The sequence below is a fragment of the Halichoerus grypus genome, chromosome 13 (assembly GCF_964656455.1).
Source record: "Halichoerus grypus chromosome 13, mHalGry1.hap1.1, whole genome shotgun sequence".
In the NCBI taxonomy this organism is placed as follows: domain Eukaryota; kingdom Metazoa; phylum Chordata; class Mammalia; order Carnivora; family Phocidae; genus Halichoerus; species Halichoerus grypus.
The window spans coordinates 5,935,965-5,951,542 of record NC_135724.1 but is presented as its reverse complement, the minus strand read 5'-3'; the positions used below and the strand labels follow the sequence as shown (position 1 = coordinate 5,951,542).

At 43.7% G+C, this 15,578-nt stretch overlaps 1 protein-coding gene and 1 long non-coding RNA gene across 3 annotated transcripts; both read right to left on the bottom strand.

Moving 5' to 3' along the window:
* Positions 1-1,553: 1,553 nt before the first annotated feature.
* On the bottom strand, positions 1,554-10,075 carry CBLN2 (cerebellin 2 precursor). The gene is made up of 3 exons (XM_036102764.2): positions 9,719-10,075; positions 6,687-6,806; positions 1,554-6,421 (listed from the first exon to the last, which is right to left on the bottom strand). The coding sequence occupies exons 1-3, from the start codon at positions 10,073-10,075 to the stop codon at positions 6,224-6,226; spliced, it is 675 nt and encodes a 224-aa protein (XP_035958657.1). The 3' UTR covers positions 1,554-6,223.
* Positions 10,076-10,109: 34 nt separating this feature from the next.
* LOC144379827 (uncharacterized) lies at positions 10,110-13,945 on the bottom strand. Of its 2 annotated transcripts, none has more exons than XR_013443246.1 (3): positions 11,816-13,945; positions 11,398-11,442; positions 10,110-10,246 (listed from the first exon to the last, which is right to left on the bottom strand). It is a non-coding gene; the product is annotated as an uncharacterized LOC144379827 (long non-coding RNA). The 2 variants fall into 2 exon arrangements; XR_013443247.1 differs by having other exon boundaries at positions 12,066-13,945.
* Positions 13,946-15,578: the final 1,633 nt, after the last annotated feature.

The window sequence follows — 15,578 nt, the reverse complement described above, 5'->3', positions numbered from 1 at the left end:
TCTATCATCATCCATGAGCACACTGTCTGGCCCTTAAGCAGCAATGTGTAAATGTTACGGAATGAAAAGGAAACATTTACACCCTGATCTCAAAAGAATGAATTTCTTTTTATAAGTAATATAATTGCTTTCTCCACTGACAGTGTACAGTTCCAGAACAAAAATATGCCATGACATCCCGACATGGTGCTTGGGAATATGAAAAAAAAAAAAAAAAAAAAAAGATAGGTATCACATTTTCATGTACTATATCCAGCGATAGACTTCTCTCTAAAAGTATATCATTCATGACCGAATAGTTACATTTTTGTAAAAAAAAAAAAAAAAGATATGTTAGCAATTCAAAGATAAATATCGATTTTAATGTTAATTTTAAAGCTGATAGGAATCTTTAAGATCCATGCAAAACATTGTAAAAAAAATCCATGTAAACAAAACGCTGGAAATGAGGAATTTAGAATATTTGCCAATTTTCCCAGTTAATTTGGTTATACTTTAAATATTATTCTTAAGTCAGTTCCATAGCAAAGCACCCAGACTCACAATAAATGCTCATTTATAGTATGAAGTCAAGGAAATGTTAGGATGCTCTCTATCCGACAGGACTTTGAGAGCGTGAGAGATTTATGGAAGCATTTTAAGATGAATAAAATAAGCAAAATACTCAGGAGTTCCACATCCCAATATATTGCCAACATTCTCCAACTCAAGTAGGGTTTTTGTTTTGTGTTATTTTGTTTGGCCACCCGAAACAAATTCAAAAGGAGAAATCAGCACTCCTGACAAATATGAGGCACAATGATAAAAGGTAAGGCAGAGCTGGTCAGGTTGCAAGCAATGGCAGTGGCTCATTAATAAGTAGTTCCATTCTGTTAGGATAACTCCAGTGCAAAGCAGCGTTCTAACCCCGGGGAGTCCTGCCGTGGGCATTAAGAAGAAGGAATGAAGATTTCTTTTCCAAATTAAGTTGTCAGGAAGCTCATTTACACTACACAGTGAGTGTATGTGGGCGAGCTGATGCAGATGATGATTTATGATGCTATAGACACTTAGGTGATTTTGGTGATGGAAATCCATAGCAAAATCCACTTAGGAAGATAAAACAGAGCTCCTATTATCTGTTGGAGGTAAAACCACACAGCTTTTGCCCTTACAAATTTCAAGTGACCCTACTGGGTTTGGGAATGGGAAGAAAGCTCATTTACTTAGAATTCAGATTTTGGTGGAACATTATACAAACTCACACACAGAACATTTTTTTTTTAAGTTTATATTCATTGGATCTACTTTAAAGGAATTTTGAAAAGACTTTTTTTCTTTTTTTTGAAGGGATGGGTGAGGACTGGATCTGAGCAATCCCATCATCGATAGCTATGTAACGTATATCTAAATGTTAGATATTTAATATCTAAATTAAATTAAATTAAAATATCTAAATGTAAATTAAATTAAAATTAAATTAAAATATCTAAATGTAAATGAATTGTAGCTCTCTATCTGCAAAGGCAGTAAATACACCTTTTGGTGAAATCTATCCATAAAAATTAGGTTTTAAAAGGCTAGGCAAATACATAAACATACTTGATTAATAATGTACATGGCCATCATCAGCTAACGTCTTCATAGTGTTTTCATAAAAAAAAAAAATTCTGAACACAAAAATCATAAAATGATAAAAACCAAAATGGAAATTGTATTTTGCCTTACTTCAGTATTTTTGGTGTATATTTGCTCCTTAAGTGCCAAGAAAATTAACTTTCAGAGTCTTTTGACAATGTATAGGCTTTGATCTTACATGTTAATTATGTTTGTAATCTCCCATTTTGGTAGCAAAGTGTCTGCTTTAGAAACAGAGTCCCATTGACAAGTAAATTCCTACATAAGCAATGTAAAAGGGCAAATCCTCATTGTAGTTCTATGGTTAATCTAATTTTATATTTTTTACAAGTGTTTTTACAGAGTGCACAGAGAAACCTTTAGAATGATTCAATGTAACCTGCTTCTATGAGTTCCATCATTTATTTACACCACCTTAAATATAATGTCACAGCCTTTCATTCATGTGAATTAGATTATTATATACTTCCTACGCTGTAGAAATATAAACATTCACTATTTATTCACAGCAACATTTTCTTATTGCAATATTTATTTCCTTATAAAAGATTGCAAAATCATGGGGACATAAATTGACAGAACATTCTTTGTCCTTTTGCTTTATACGAGGCATGCTGGAGCAACCGATGCTTTTGTTCTGCTTGTATAAAATGATTCAACAAATTCTCCTCTCACCTATTTCCAGATTCCAGGAGAATGTGGTCAACCTATGTATTTTATTTTATTCATTGATAAAAATCAGGTGTATATGTTCATGTACTTACAGGCGAATGATCTATATGTAACAGTTACTATGTATGTGACTTGGTATCAATGTCCTTAAGATATCAAGGAAATATTACAACTAAAATTAAGGATTCAGCAAAGGTTTTGGTTTGCTTTTACGTCTTTCCTAACTCTTCTGACACTTGATATCACTGGGTTTTGTTAAAAAACATTTTTTTTCCAAACAAGTAAATATGTAATCTCTACAGGATTCCATGAGTGTTCATGCCAATATCTGATAGACTTTCTTGCCTTGCTCTAAGCAGTCATAGTAATCACAAACTTTAAAAATGTAAATAATTTCATTATACATGAGTTCATCGATCAAAAATATTAGGCTGCAAAAAGGGCTCAGAGAAAGATAGTAAACACAGTTTCTCAGGACCTAGAGTTGAAGCAGGGTTGTGTTTCAAATTAGAATATATTTTAAGTTAAAAAATAGTGTTGTTTTAAAAGCATTTACAGTTTAGTAGGATTAACATTTATTGGCTAGACCAACTTATTATTATAATGCCAAAATATTGATAACTCAGTTTTTCCTTGTGTTAAAAATATTACAGTTGTATATTTTTATAAAATACTGGTTTCACATCCTGGAACGGAAAGGGAGGCATACAAGACGGTCAAAGAACATAATTAAGAATGGAGTTACTAGGAAAATGCAGAGATTTTGACATGTTCATATTATCATCATTCTGAAAAATCAAATTAAACTTCCAAAGTGCTACAGTTTTAATAAGCTAGTGGGGAATATGGAAATTAAGCATCACATAAAAGTATCCTCTTTTCAGATGTTTGTTTTAAATACTTTTAATGAACTGCATGGGGAAACATCCGACTTTCCAGAAACATGCTTCCTGCCACATAATGCCTCTTGTAATCAACGGTGCCTTGCACATCTGTGTGACCTCACACTACCTGTAGCCTTGTGAGTTGGGCAGGACATGTGGGGGCTCCTGCCCTCGCTCCACAGAGGGGAAAGCTGAAGCTCAGAGGTAGGGATGCTCAAATCAGAATGTGCATTTTCCAGATGTCACTTTCGTTCCCCAGTTAAAGGAAAATATATTTCAAATTTTGATCTGACCTACATATTTTTGTAGACCACACACAGGAGCATCATCTCCCTCCAAGATCCTTAGCCAGACAGAACTCGGGCAGCAAAACAACTTCAGAAAACCTACTGTCGTGGCTTCTCCCTAATGTAGTTTTTGGCATCCAGCTCCAGATAGAAATAAATAAATAAATAAATAAATAAATAACTGGCAGGAGTGGGATAAACAGGATGAAGCTTTGTTCCTCATACAAAATAAACTCCTGAAATATGCTTATTTTTAGACTCATCAATTTAATAACTTATTTATTAGACAGCATAACCAAATAACAACCTGTATGTAGTAAAGCTGTAAATACAAATATGTGCATTACATATTTGGAAGCAATAAAAATAACACGTACGCATGTATTTTTCTATCTCTGAAGGGCGATATTGTCCCCTAATGAAGTTTGCTGCTTGTCTGAAATTGAACGGTAGGTTTAAAAAATTAGGGACAGAGGACTAATTCACTAAGGGCAGTAAAACACAGAAGAAAAACATCTGCTAGCATCCTACTGCTTGCATCATCAGCATTAATAAACAACGCTCATACGTAGAAGGTTGTCTCCTAATCACAGAGGCAAAATACGCAAGTGTTTTTTGGTTGATGTTTCTTGATTTTGCTTTTCCAAACAAAATAAAATAGCATTTTAATTCAAATTAAATTCTGTACCTTATTATGCTGTCCACCTAAGGCCAGTAATACTTAGACTCTTCATCAAACTATATATTTTTTGCACTTCTATCATCCTCAGTTTCTTATTTGAAAATGGAATCCAATGCTTCCCCATGCTCACATGGATCTTAGAAAAAATTGATGGTATATTGAAATGTCAGTTTCTTTTATATCCATGTTCACTGATTGAAGTATTGGATTGGGACTTGACCACATCAATGATTATATGTGATGAAAGCAGATTGCCTATCCATAAAGCCTTTTTAATGCTATCTTTTTCACATATCTCCCCCCCAAAATCTTCTCATGTGAAAAATACATATATAGAAATTGAAATGTACTTAAGTGTGCAATTTCCATCTAGACCCATAGCTAGATCTGCATACGAGAGTGTGCATTTGAGTGTGTGTTTTCAAGAGGCACGGTGTGGATCTCTTTTTCCCGAGGCCTTGATCCTTGGTCTTTACTTCCACACCTAGTAGGAGTTGGGAAACGATGCGAAGGGAGAACAAGCCAGACATCAAACCCATTTATTCTGAATCTTAAATTATGACTTTTTATCATCAATATTTTGGTTACATTGTGACACAAAAGACAAAGTAACATCCGCTGTGAGGTCTCTTCTTCAATTGCTTTGGGATTTAGTAACATTTCCTTGGCATATGCATCCTGCACCCATCGACTCCCAGCTGTATTGTAATACTATTGTTGTACAAGGGGCCAAAGAAGAAGGATTTGCAAAACTGCTCCCAGGGTGCCTCCGCCAATACCTGTAGCCGCTGTGACCTGCAGGTGGCTTCTCGCCAGGTGTCCGTGGGGAGTGTCAACACGCCTCTTTCCTTGGCAGATCAGAGGAGGATCCTGAGGGAGACTGGCTGGTCCTGTTGGCTTTGAAGCACCTGATCCTGGTGCTGGCACAGAGGTGGGTGCAAATAGACGGAGACAGGCTGCTGGGAACACCCAGGTACACTGGACCAAGAAAGCGTGTGTGTAGGAGACTTGGTCATTACAGCTTCCGTCCTCATCAGACGTGATTCAGGCCACCCAGGAACATCAAGCTCTTAAAGTATTCCAGAGCATTAAAAAAAAAAAAAAAAAAATTCCAGCTTGTTGGTTCTAAAGGTGCGTCTGAGAGAATCTCTTGGAAAGAAGAAGCAGAATCGTCCATCTGTTATTTGTACTTTGATACACAGGTACCTTCTGTTTGGTTTGTTCTCAACCAAAACAAAATACATAGGTATTCTTTGTGTTGTTTTGTTTGGTCTCATTCAAGAATTCAACATACATTTGTCTCCCCATCCCAGCACAAAAAAAAAAAAAAAAAAAAAAAAAATAGAAGTAGGGGCAAGGAGGGAGAGCTGAATGTGGAAAGAAAAGTAAAGCTTTTCCAGGAAAAAAAACAAAACAAAACAAAAAAACAAAAAAAAAACCACACACGCACACACACAAACAATACAAAGCAAAAGTCGAGGTCCAATCGTGCAAAATTTGCTTCTCCGGATAAAGCACTTCTTGACAGATTCACAATGTCCCCTTCCCCCTCCCGAGGCCTCCCGTCCACCCTGGGGGAAAATACAGAATGAAAGTGAAGCCATTCTTTCTCTTAAGGCTGAACAGACACACAAAGAACACATTTCAAGGACTATCCGGCGGGTGGTGATTTGCAGGGCTCCTGCTCTGAGCCCTGCCTGCGACCTGCCATCCATCCTGGGGTCAGCGGCACTCCTCGTGTGGGGGCAACAATACAACGGACAAACAAAAGAAGAAAAGTCAATGGTCCCCACAATAAGATCCAATATTGACTTTACAATCACAGGTACAAATTGCTCAAATCGATAATTTCATTTCTCCTTCAGACCTTGTCGTCTAAAACTAATTAGAAGCCAGGTTCCCGAGGAATGGTCAATATTCAAAGAAAATACTGGAGATTTAGAAGGAAATCATTCTTCTACCTCAACCGTCTGACGGAGGTGGGAAATAAGTGGTCCTATTCTGGCAAGTTCAGGGAGTTGAGGAAGGGCAGATTCCTGGGTCCAGATCACAACTTGTCCCACCGTCTGGGGGCTCTGTGTTTATAGAGGAAAAACCAAAAAGCCCGAGAACGTGGAGTACTTCCAACCGCCCATGAGGTTCCCCCTCTCCAGTTTGAGATGCACTTTGTCTTCCCTTTCCATCAGCAGCAGGACCCCGTTGCTGGCAGCTTCTCTGGTAACGTCCTGGTCTCCTGCAAAGGCTGAGATCACCGGGTAGCCGTTCTGCATTAAACTGACCTGCAGTGCAGAGGGTAAAGCTCAGCAGACCATGCAGGACCCCACGGGCACACACTCGTTCTCTGCCCCCCCACGCCCCCTGCCCTTTCCACAGAGCCACCCCAAGGGCTTGGCCCAGAGGATGCGACAGCTTCCATGCTGGAGGCCCCATGGTCAGCCCACTCCCTGGTCGGCCCAGACGCACAGAGGGTATGACAGGATCTGCAGCCATGGGGCGGCAGCAGTCCGAAGCTGAAAGGGTCCACACAGCCTCAGAGCTACCCACCTGGATGGTTTGTCTGTTGTACACTTTGACCACGTGGAAGCTGAAGCTATAAATCCCTTTTCTCGGTGCTACAAATATACTGGAGGCAAGATCGAAATGGTTGCCAATGTTTACTAATACCTGAAAAAGAAGAGGGAATACAGCACAAACATAGCAAGCCCCTCCTCAGCATCCGTTTTACTCAGACTGGCAAAATCACCAACATGGGTGCCTCCAAGGGCCGCAGAGCAGCACGGGACACCCCAGGCAGTGGGCCAAACCTGCCCCCCATGTGGGGGGCTGCGGGGGGCAGGGGCTGGTGGTAAAATACCCTACGCCCAGAGGGATTTGAGAAGAATCCAAATGGATTGTAATTAACAAAGGTGTTGAAAAGTGTATCTTATGTATGCATTCAAAAAGTGGGTGCAAATTTTCCACGTTGGGGCAAGGCAGAGAGAAAGGAATAGAAGACAATAAGGTGGTCGGTAAACAAATGGAATTGAGTCTGTTCAGAGGTTTGTGGGATCCTGGGCTTTCTACGTGAAGTTTACTTTCACAAATACAGTGCCACGCCAGGCTGAATGGAGGGAACTAGACCAGGGCTAAGAGGCCAATTCAGGGAAATAACTTACATCAGCTCAAGCTTGGCACTTGACTTCATGTGCTCCAGGAGAGAATGGACTGAGAGGGGTTTTTGTCGCCCTGTGTCCCCAGCCCCTGGCACCCTCCCTGGCAGCACACAGTAGGTGCTCAATCGCAGGTGCTGAGTGGAAGACCGGGTGGATGAACACTCGCTGCACCTGTTTCCTTCACTTTCCTCTGAGTAATGTGTTTGTTCCCTTGGCTGAGCTCTGATGTCATGCAAATAAGCTTGAATAAATGAAGGGAGTGGAGACAGCAGTTGGATACCCTGAGCTCAAACTACAGGAGCGTGCAAAGACTAATGACAAAATTAGCCGGAGGATGTGAGGTCACATGACCCTGCAGATGATTTTTCTCAAATGCAAGGGGGATGACAGTGTTACAGTATCACAAGCAGAATTTGCAGAGTGGAGGATCCCTCATGATGACCAATTCCCTGTCAGGTGTTTAAGGCAGAATTTGGTCACCTGTCTGGATTCCGTCCCCACTTCTGCTCACACACAAATGCACAACTCGATTACAATAATAAAATGGCCCGCTTGGTGTTCTGGGCTTTTAAAGCAAACAGCCAGCAACAACAGAACCGTAGGTTAAGAATCCTGTCGTCTGCTCAGAAAATAAATTTCAACCGAATACCTCTTGCTGTTACTCCTTACACACTCATTGTAGCCGAATGACACGCAATCCTCACAGCAATGTGCGATCTGCCCACGACAACCGCTGTCACCACTCGGGAAATAAGCCCGCACCAGCTTCTTCAAGGAGCTCAGGGCACCACTTCATTCCCTCTCGCCTGTAGGGCTCACACAGACACTCGGGGCTCTATTGTTCAGACCATGAGCTGCACAATGCCTGCTCTCCGTCTCTTCCAGCCTAGGCTCTCAGTCCGCCTTACGAGGCTTTAAAAAAGAATAAAGCATTCTACCTCCTAGCCCTCGGAGCTGTTTCTTCCCACTCAACTACCTCAACTCTTTCCCATCAGTTTTAAATTCAGCAAACTGGTAAATTTAGGGCCTTGCTGTTGATGAAAGAACACCCAAGGAGCCCAGAAAATCAGGTTTCACTTACTCCCTAACTGGGGAACCAGAAGAACAGCATTTTACCCGCCCTGCCATAGTTAGCTCATCTATAAAATTAGAATCTTACTACAACTTATCTTGCCCTACATCACAGAGTTCTCTTGACACCCAAGTGAAATGATGGGAGGTAACTAATGATAACACGTGAAGAAGAACGTATTAATAGAGTAAATAGAGAGCAAATGCCCATCTTATTGTTCTCTGCTTTATCTGGCCATAATTAAAATCAATAGTTTTAGTTTTTTTAAAAAAAACTGTTTAAAAACAGATGAAAAAGGGATTCCCCCCAAAACCTCAAAACTTCAAGTAGTTAATCCTTAGCAAGGATTAAAATAAATTAATCCTCTGGCCTAAAAAGAGACAATGGTGTGTGTGGGTTTACCATCACTGAGGTGTGAGGATTGGTTAACAGAAAGGAAGTCAATTAAGTGTGGCCAGAAAGCCCAATACTCTGTTTTAGTGGGAAGCATGTTGGCAAAAGGAAGGGACTGAGCAGGTAAAGCTTGGGAACCACTATAATGTTTTCAACTTGTTCCTGAAAAACAACAGAAACCAAGACAGGAGGGCACAAGAGGAAGGTCACAACCTCCAATCCTGAGCCCAAAAACCCAGAGAAGGGATTGCCAAGGTCTGATCATTTATTGACCCTTCTGCTTTGAACCAAGTGAGTGAAGTTAAGTGGCCTACGTTAAGTCTTTGATCCTTATTTTTTTAATCTATATAAACACACTCTATATAATATTTATGTGTTGTATATATTTGTACATTACAGCATATATGTTGTATTTACTATCTATTCCATCTATATAATAGCACTCTATTTTGTTTTGAATTTATATAACCATCCCTGCTATTGCCCCCACACTCTTCCCGACATTCTTCTTTAAGATAAGCATCCTCTCCCCAGTCCATTCCAAAATAAGCAGTAGGCACTGATTTTCTGATCGTTGGTTGAGACCTTTGGAGAACCCCCTTTTGGGGGTGTTTCCAATGCACTCAATCTCCAAGTTGGCCACCTGGATGACTGAAGCCCATCTACCACTAACGACAGCCCCCATCCCAGCGAAAAGTAAGATGTGCAGGTTCCTTTCGGGGAATGCATTTCAGATCCCTTAGTTTTAAAGGACTGTCGGTCATCCGAGCTGCTAGTGATAAAAAAGCTACAATGTGATAAAAGGGAAATGGTAAGGAGAGCCTACTCGGAAAGGGAGAAAGGAGAAGGGCAGGGCAGAGCAGAGAGGCGGGGAGAGCCTGGAGTCCCCAGCCCGCGCGCCCCGGCCCCCGCCCTCTCTACCCCGGGCGGGAGGCCAGGTGGCAGGCCGGCCGGCTGACCTGGTCGAAGTAGATGGTCATGGTGCGATTGCTCATCTCGGACGGCTCGTGGTTGGTGCTCCGCGTGGCGGAGAAGGCCACCTTGGCGCTGCCGGAGCGCACGGAGATGCCCAGGGAGGAGGTGACCGCGCCGTCCGCCGACGGGCTCGAGTCGCACACCACCAGGCACTTGCCCTCCAGCACGATGGGCTCCGTGTCGTTCTGCGCGCGCACCGGGCAGCCCGCAGGCAGCAGCAGCAGCAGCAGGGCCAGCGCCGCCCCCAGGCAGGAGCCGCAGCCAGCCGGCTCGCGCAGCGCCCCCCGGCGCCCGGGCATGGTCAGCGGCGGCCCCCGGGGGCCCCGGCCGGGCGCCGGCATCCGCGTGGGCGGGGGGGCGGGCGGCGCGCGGGGGCGACGGCGGACAGGGGCTGGAGGGGCGCCGGAGGGCGCGCAGGGCTGCGCGGGGCCCGGGGAAGCCTCCTTTGGCCTCGGTCCCCTGCTCTGATGGTCAAGGCCAGGGTCGTCCTCAGAAGAAAGGCTCCAGCGGACCTGTCAGGGCAAAGAAGCCGAACCCTTAGACTGGGAGGTGAAGCTGTGGGGGGAGGGGGGCGCGGGGAGCAGATGCCTGCAGCGCAAGGGCCCCTCTCCCTGGAGGCCACCCTCTTAGTCCCGCACACAGCCGCCCCTTCCCGGATTGGCACAACAGGTCCGAGGAACGCCCTGGCGCCCTGGGCAGGGCATCCCGGAGGACTCCTGGGGGGCGCGCGCCGGGGGTGCGATCAGGTAAGGGGCCCGAGGTTGTGCAGGGCCTCGGCCCTAAGACACGGCCGGTGACCTCAGAGACGCCACCCCACCCCGGCCCATTCTGCAAAGGCGGAGAGGGGCTAAGATGCTGGCAAAGAGAGAAACTACTCAAGGTTTACCGCCTTCATTTTAGCGGCATTTTCTTGAAAGCCACACCAAGAAACCTTTTTCCGTTCTCTGCTTTCCCTTTCATCCTCTATTTTTCCATCCTGGATATTTCTTCTTCTTATTATTATTATTTTTTTTTTTTTTTTAAGCAGTCCACGTAGGTAAGATCGTATCCATTTTCCGCCCAAAAACAAATCCCAAGGAAGCTCCTTAGGGTGAATAAGATTAAGAGGAAAAAATAAAAAAAGAAGAGAGACTCTAAAACCAAACACCCACTTCCAACGTCCCCGCAGCCCGCAGCGAGCTCTTTGGAGAAGCCCCTGCGATCGCTCTCTCTGGCGCAGGACCAGAGGATTGCACCGATGAGCGTCCCAAGCTTGGCTTATTGTGCAGCTTTTGTTCCTAGACTCCGGGCCCTTTCTCTCCGGCCTGGGAGGCAGCCCTGTCGCTTTCTGCTAACTTGAGCGCGCGTTCGCACTTTTCCCCGGCCCTCTCTTCTCCCACCAAACTAGACAGGCCATTTCAATACCCAGTCGGAGAAACGAAAAGCAAAGAAGCCGCTCCCCTCACCGCCCACAGCCTCCATACAACTCCTCCAACAGTCTACCTAACAAGAGAGAAGTTGTTTCTCCAGGAGTAGCCTCTCCGCGGCCCCAGTACAAAATGATTTCGATATACTCTCTCTTTCGCCCTCTCCAGAACGCAGACTCTCGAAGTTCCTCATTAAAACATATGCATGAATGCAATTAACGTGCGGATCGTGGAGGACAGGCTTGGGTTTGGGTTACCTGGAACATCCATGATGAGCGAGCAGCGCTGTCCGCGAAGTTGTTCTGCTTAAAGAAGATGAGGGGAGCTGGCGGGAGGAGACTCGGAGCGCAGCCCTTCTCCCAGCGCCTGGCCAATAACCGCGCCGCCCCGCCCTGCCCCTTTCCCGCGACGGCCCGCGCCCGCTCCGGGTACGCCCCACGCCGCGCACCCTGGTGTCTCGCGCCGCGCCCAGAACCCGCACACCGGGCACCCCTCACCGCGCCGCGCCTAGCCTCGGAGCCGCATGCCCCGCGCCCAGCATCGCAGCGCGCGTGGCCCGGCGCCCGCACCCCCAGGGTCCCGCAGCGCGCAGCTCCTCCGACCCTCGCGCCCTGCACCGCGCAGCGCCCGGAACCCGCACACCCCGCGGCCTGCGCAGCGCCCCGAGCTTCGCACCGGTTATGTTCCAGGTACCGCACCGGTTCTGCACCGCACCCCGGCCCACAGTCTAGGAGGGCCCTTCGCGCGCAGCGCGCCCGCAGCGTGGCTGTCTCTGCCGGGCCCCTCAATCCCGGCCTCTCCTCTAGTCTCCGGACGGCACAGCCATCGCGATCGCCCGGAGGACTGCGCGCACTGCCCCCTCCCGGGCTCGGCACCCGCTCTCCGCACCCCCGCCGCACCCTGCACCGCCAGGTCCGGCTCTCACCCAAACACCCAGGGCGAATTCCTCCCAGACGCCTCGCTTTTAATAATTAGGCACCCTCAAAGCACCAGTCGCGCCTCTTCTTTTCGATTCTTTCTTTTCTTTTCCAAATTCCCTCCAAGTCTTAATCCTTAATAGCGTGACTACTTTCATAATTAAGGGGTAAAGCAGTTTTCTTTAAAAATAAAAATAAAAGGAATGGCCTGGAGAGAAAAAGCTTGGGATTTTAATGGCTTAAATGCTGTAGTTCCGGAATCTTCAGTTTGGGAAATGTCAGATTTTGGCAGGGATTAAAGAGGCGCCTCCGCCTGGGTTTATGTTTCTGCGCCTCTGAACCTCGGGGCTCCTGGAGCGCATTGGCACACGCGCTTATGTATTAAAATGCCTACTCTGAGCTCTAACGACCTGGGGAGACGCGCTGGTTTCCCAGCTGCGCCCAGAGCGCGGGCGAGAAGCGCAAGCACGGACGTGGGGCGCCACCTACGGGCGCCGGGGCCTCCCTGCCGCAGGCTGCGGGCGAGCAAGCTCCGCGGGAGTGGCGGAGTCCAAGGGACAAGGATGAGGCTTGCCGATGGTCTTCTCTGACCCAAAAGAGCAGTCCGGTCCTCTGCAAAAATATAACAGCAATCAGCGATCTTTCCGGTATCCTTCAATACCCTCGCTCTGACAAAACGTAGCGGTGCTCTTGCTTTTACAGATCTTCGCTGCTCTAACAAGCGACTCTGCCAGGATGATGGATGCTGCAGTCAGTGTATCATTGGTTATCGCTGTCCGCAAAACGTTTGCACAGACCACTGAGCAGGATGGTCTGTGCCTCCCTGAAACAATACTTAAATGTACACTCTCCTACGACCTGACTTTAAAAAAAAAATTATTAAAAAAAATACGTAGCCCTTTTGACTTGCATAAGGTGCCTTTGCCGACAGGTTGATCAAAAATAAACTGTAAGTCGGCCAATGCTGTTCATAAGAACAGAGCAAAAGTATTTCTTATTCCTCCAGACTTCACACCTGACCCTCTTTTGTTTGAAGGTTTCAGCCAGTGTTCTGGTTCCACTCTATAAACTGGGTCTTTTCGGGTAGGGGGTTTTCAAAGCTTTATTTCCCAGAGGCTCTCACGTGGCTTTTCTCCCTACTTAGAATGACAAGGCCTCCTATCTGAGCAATGAGATTAAATTCATTTCCAATCAGTTTAACCGAAATGGATGTGTGGGAAGATGGGGCAAAGTAAAACAGAATTGCGTATGATTACATGAGACAAAATATTTAGTATGGTTGTAAAAATGTGATGAAAAGAACTTCTGAGCCAAATGTTTTCTAACTAAACATACAAAATAGTAAAAGTATAAAACATCCCCCAAGCCTATTATCCTCCTAAGGATATTAGATGAAAATTAAGTACTTAATTTCAACATTTTTATAACTGGTGAGTCAGATGTACAGGGCTTTGTTAGGAAACTTTTTCAAAGCAATCATATTTTGCTGCCATTTTTTTTTTTTTAGCTTAACAGTGGAAATTGTTAATTCTTACTTTCAGTTATTCATTTCAGTATTGCATCGATTTGACAATTTCTTATTGTCAAAATAAGCACAACTCTGCCATCCCGTCTATAGAGAAGACTGATTTGTGCACAAGAATAAATAGCAAAGGACACTAAGTCTATGAAGAAATGTGAGACACAGACTGATAATTAGACCAATTTGGGGATGCTAATTAAGTAGCAATACCTCTCACACATCTATAAATCTTTAAATAACAACTCTATTAAGCAACTGTCTTAAATGTGCCATAAGCATTTCTTTTGACTAATGCAAATGCAAACATGCATGAACCAAATTATCATCACCTTTGCGGGGAATAAAACCAAAGCTCTTTTCCATGTGTCAATAAAACTATTTAAATTCTATAAATCAAGAAACCTTTAATATGTAGTGAGCTAAATCATGGACTTAGAACAGGAAGCATTCTTATATAATGGGGAAGAAAACAGGTTAGGCTTAAATTTAGGCTTGAGGCTTTTTTTTAAGAGAAAGTCATTGTGACAAGCACCCGATTGACAGAGAAATGGAACATTATTTATTCACTGATTGATTGTTCTATCTATAAGGAGACATTTAGGTTGTCTCCTTACAGGTTGTGATGGAATTGTAGCCCATAAGCATGCTTAGAAAGATTTTCAGAATATAACCTAGATGTAAAGTGAAAATGTCTTCTGATTATTGCAGGAATTGCTTCTGTTCCATTTCCATGTTCCTAGAACTTGCTACCATTACTACTAGAACAGTGGTAGAGTCTTTTCTCTTTAAATGTAGGGACATCCCCATCCACAATAACGATGCTGACAAGGTCATTTACTGAGCATGTCTCAAAAATTGCGCCTTGTCTTTTATCTATGATTTAGAACACAGTTTAACACCCAGATCACCCTGTGGTAGACAGATGGCCACATAGAGCTTAAGAGAAAAGTATTCGAATGTTTTTTGTTTTTTGTTTTTAAAAAGAGTTGGGGGGAGAGGGCTAGGACAATTCAAGTTCCCTTCCTTTCATTTGTCCTAAATATTTATCTCTAATAGAACTTAAAATTGATTTCTTTGGATAAAAACCCATCACTGAAATACATCTTTAGCATGCATTATAGTCTTTTCTTGCTTCTTTAAACTAATATCAATATTTATGATTGTATTCTAAGGATGTGAAAAATATGATCTGCTATGTATTTCATACTATTGAATGTCAATGCTGTGTACATTCCTTTAAAAAATAAACATGTAAGCATTAATAAGCAAAAATTAGTTTTCTTTTTATTTTAACTTTAAGAATAATTGGCAAATATAATTGTATATATTTAAAGTGTACTTGGTGATGATTGGATATACATATACATTATAGAATGATTACCAAGAACAAGATAATTAGCACATTCATCACCTCACATAGTTAAGAGAGTTCTTTCTTTTTTATTTATGTGATGACAATGCTTAGGATCTACTTGCAGCAACTTTCAAGTATACAAACCGTATCATTAACTAGTCATCATGCTGTACATTAGATCCTCAGAACTTATTCTTCTTACAGAAATTGGATACCCTTTGACCTACATCACCCCTTTTCCCCCTCCCCTCAGCCCCTGACAGCAACCATCCTATTTTCTATTTCTAGATTCCACATATAAGTGATATCATGCACTGTTGTCTTTTTCTGTATGACTTATTTCACTTAGCATAATGCCTTTTAGATTCATCCATTTTTGTCACAAATGGCAGGATTTCCTCCCTTTTTGGCTGGGTACTAGTCCATTATGTATATATACCACACTTTGTTTATCTATTTATCCATTGACAGACACATAGGTTGTTTCCATACCTTGGCTAGATTGTTTCCATACCTTGGCTATAGAGAATAACACTGCAATGAACATGAGAATGTATCTCTTGGAGATACTGATTTCATTTCCTTCAGATAGATTTATACCCAAGAATGGGTTTGCTGCATCATAGGTCATTCTATGTTTATGTT

Bases quoted from the DNA above. Each gene is read 5' to 3' on its own strand.
- CBLN2 (XM_036102764.2), bottom strand. From the start codon at position 10,075: ATGCCGGCGCCCGGCCGGGGCCCCCGGGGGCCGCCGCTGACCATGCCC. The intron at 6,807-9,718 runs GTCAGCCGGCCG...CTTCTTTTTCAG, and splicing joins TGACCATCTACTTCGACCAG to GTATTAGTAAACATTGGCAA. The intron at 6,422-6,686 runs GTGGGTAGCTCT...TCTGCACTGCAG, and splicing joins ACAACAGACAAACCATCCAG to GTCAGTTTAATGCAGAACGG.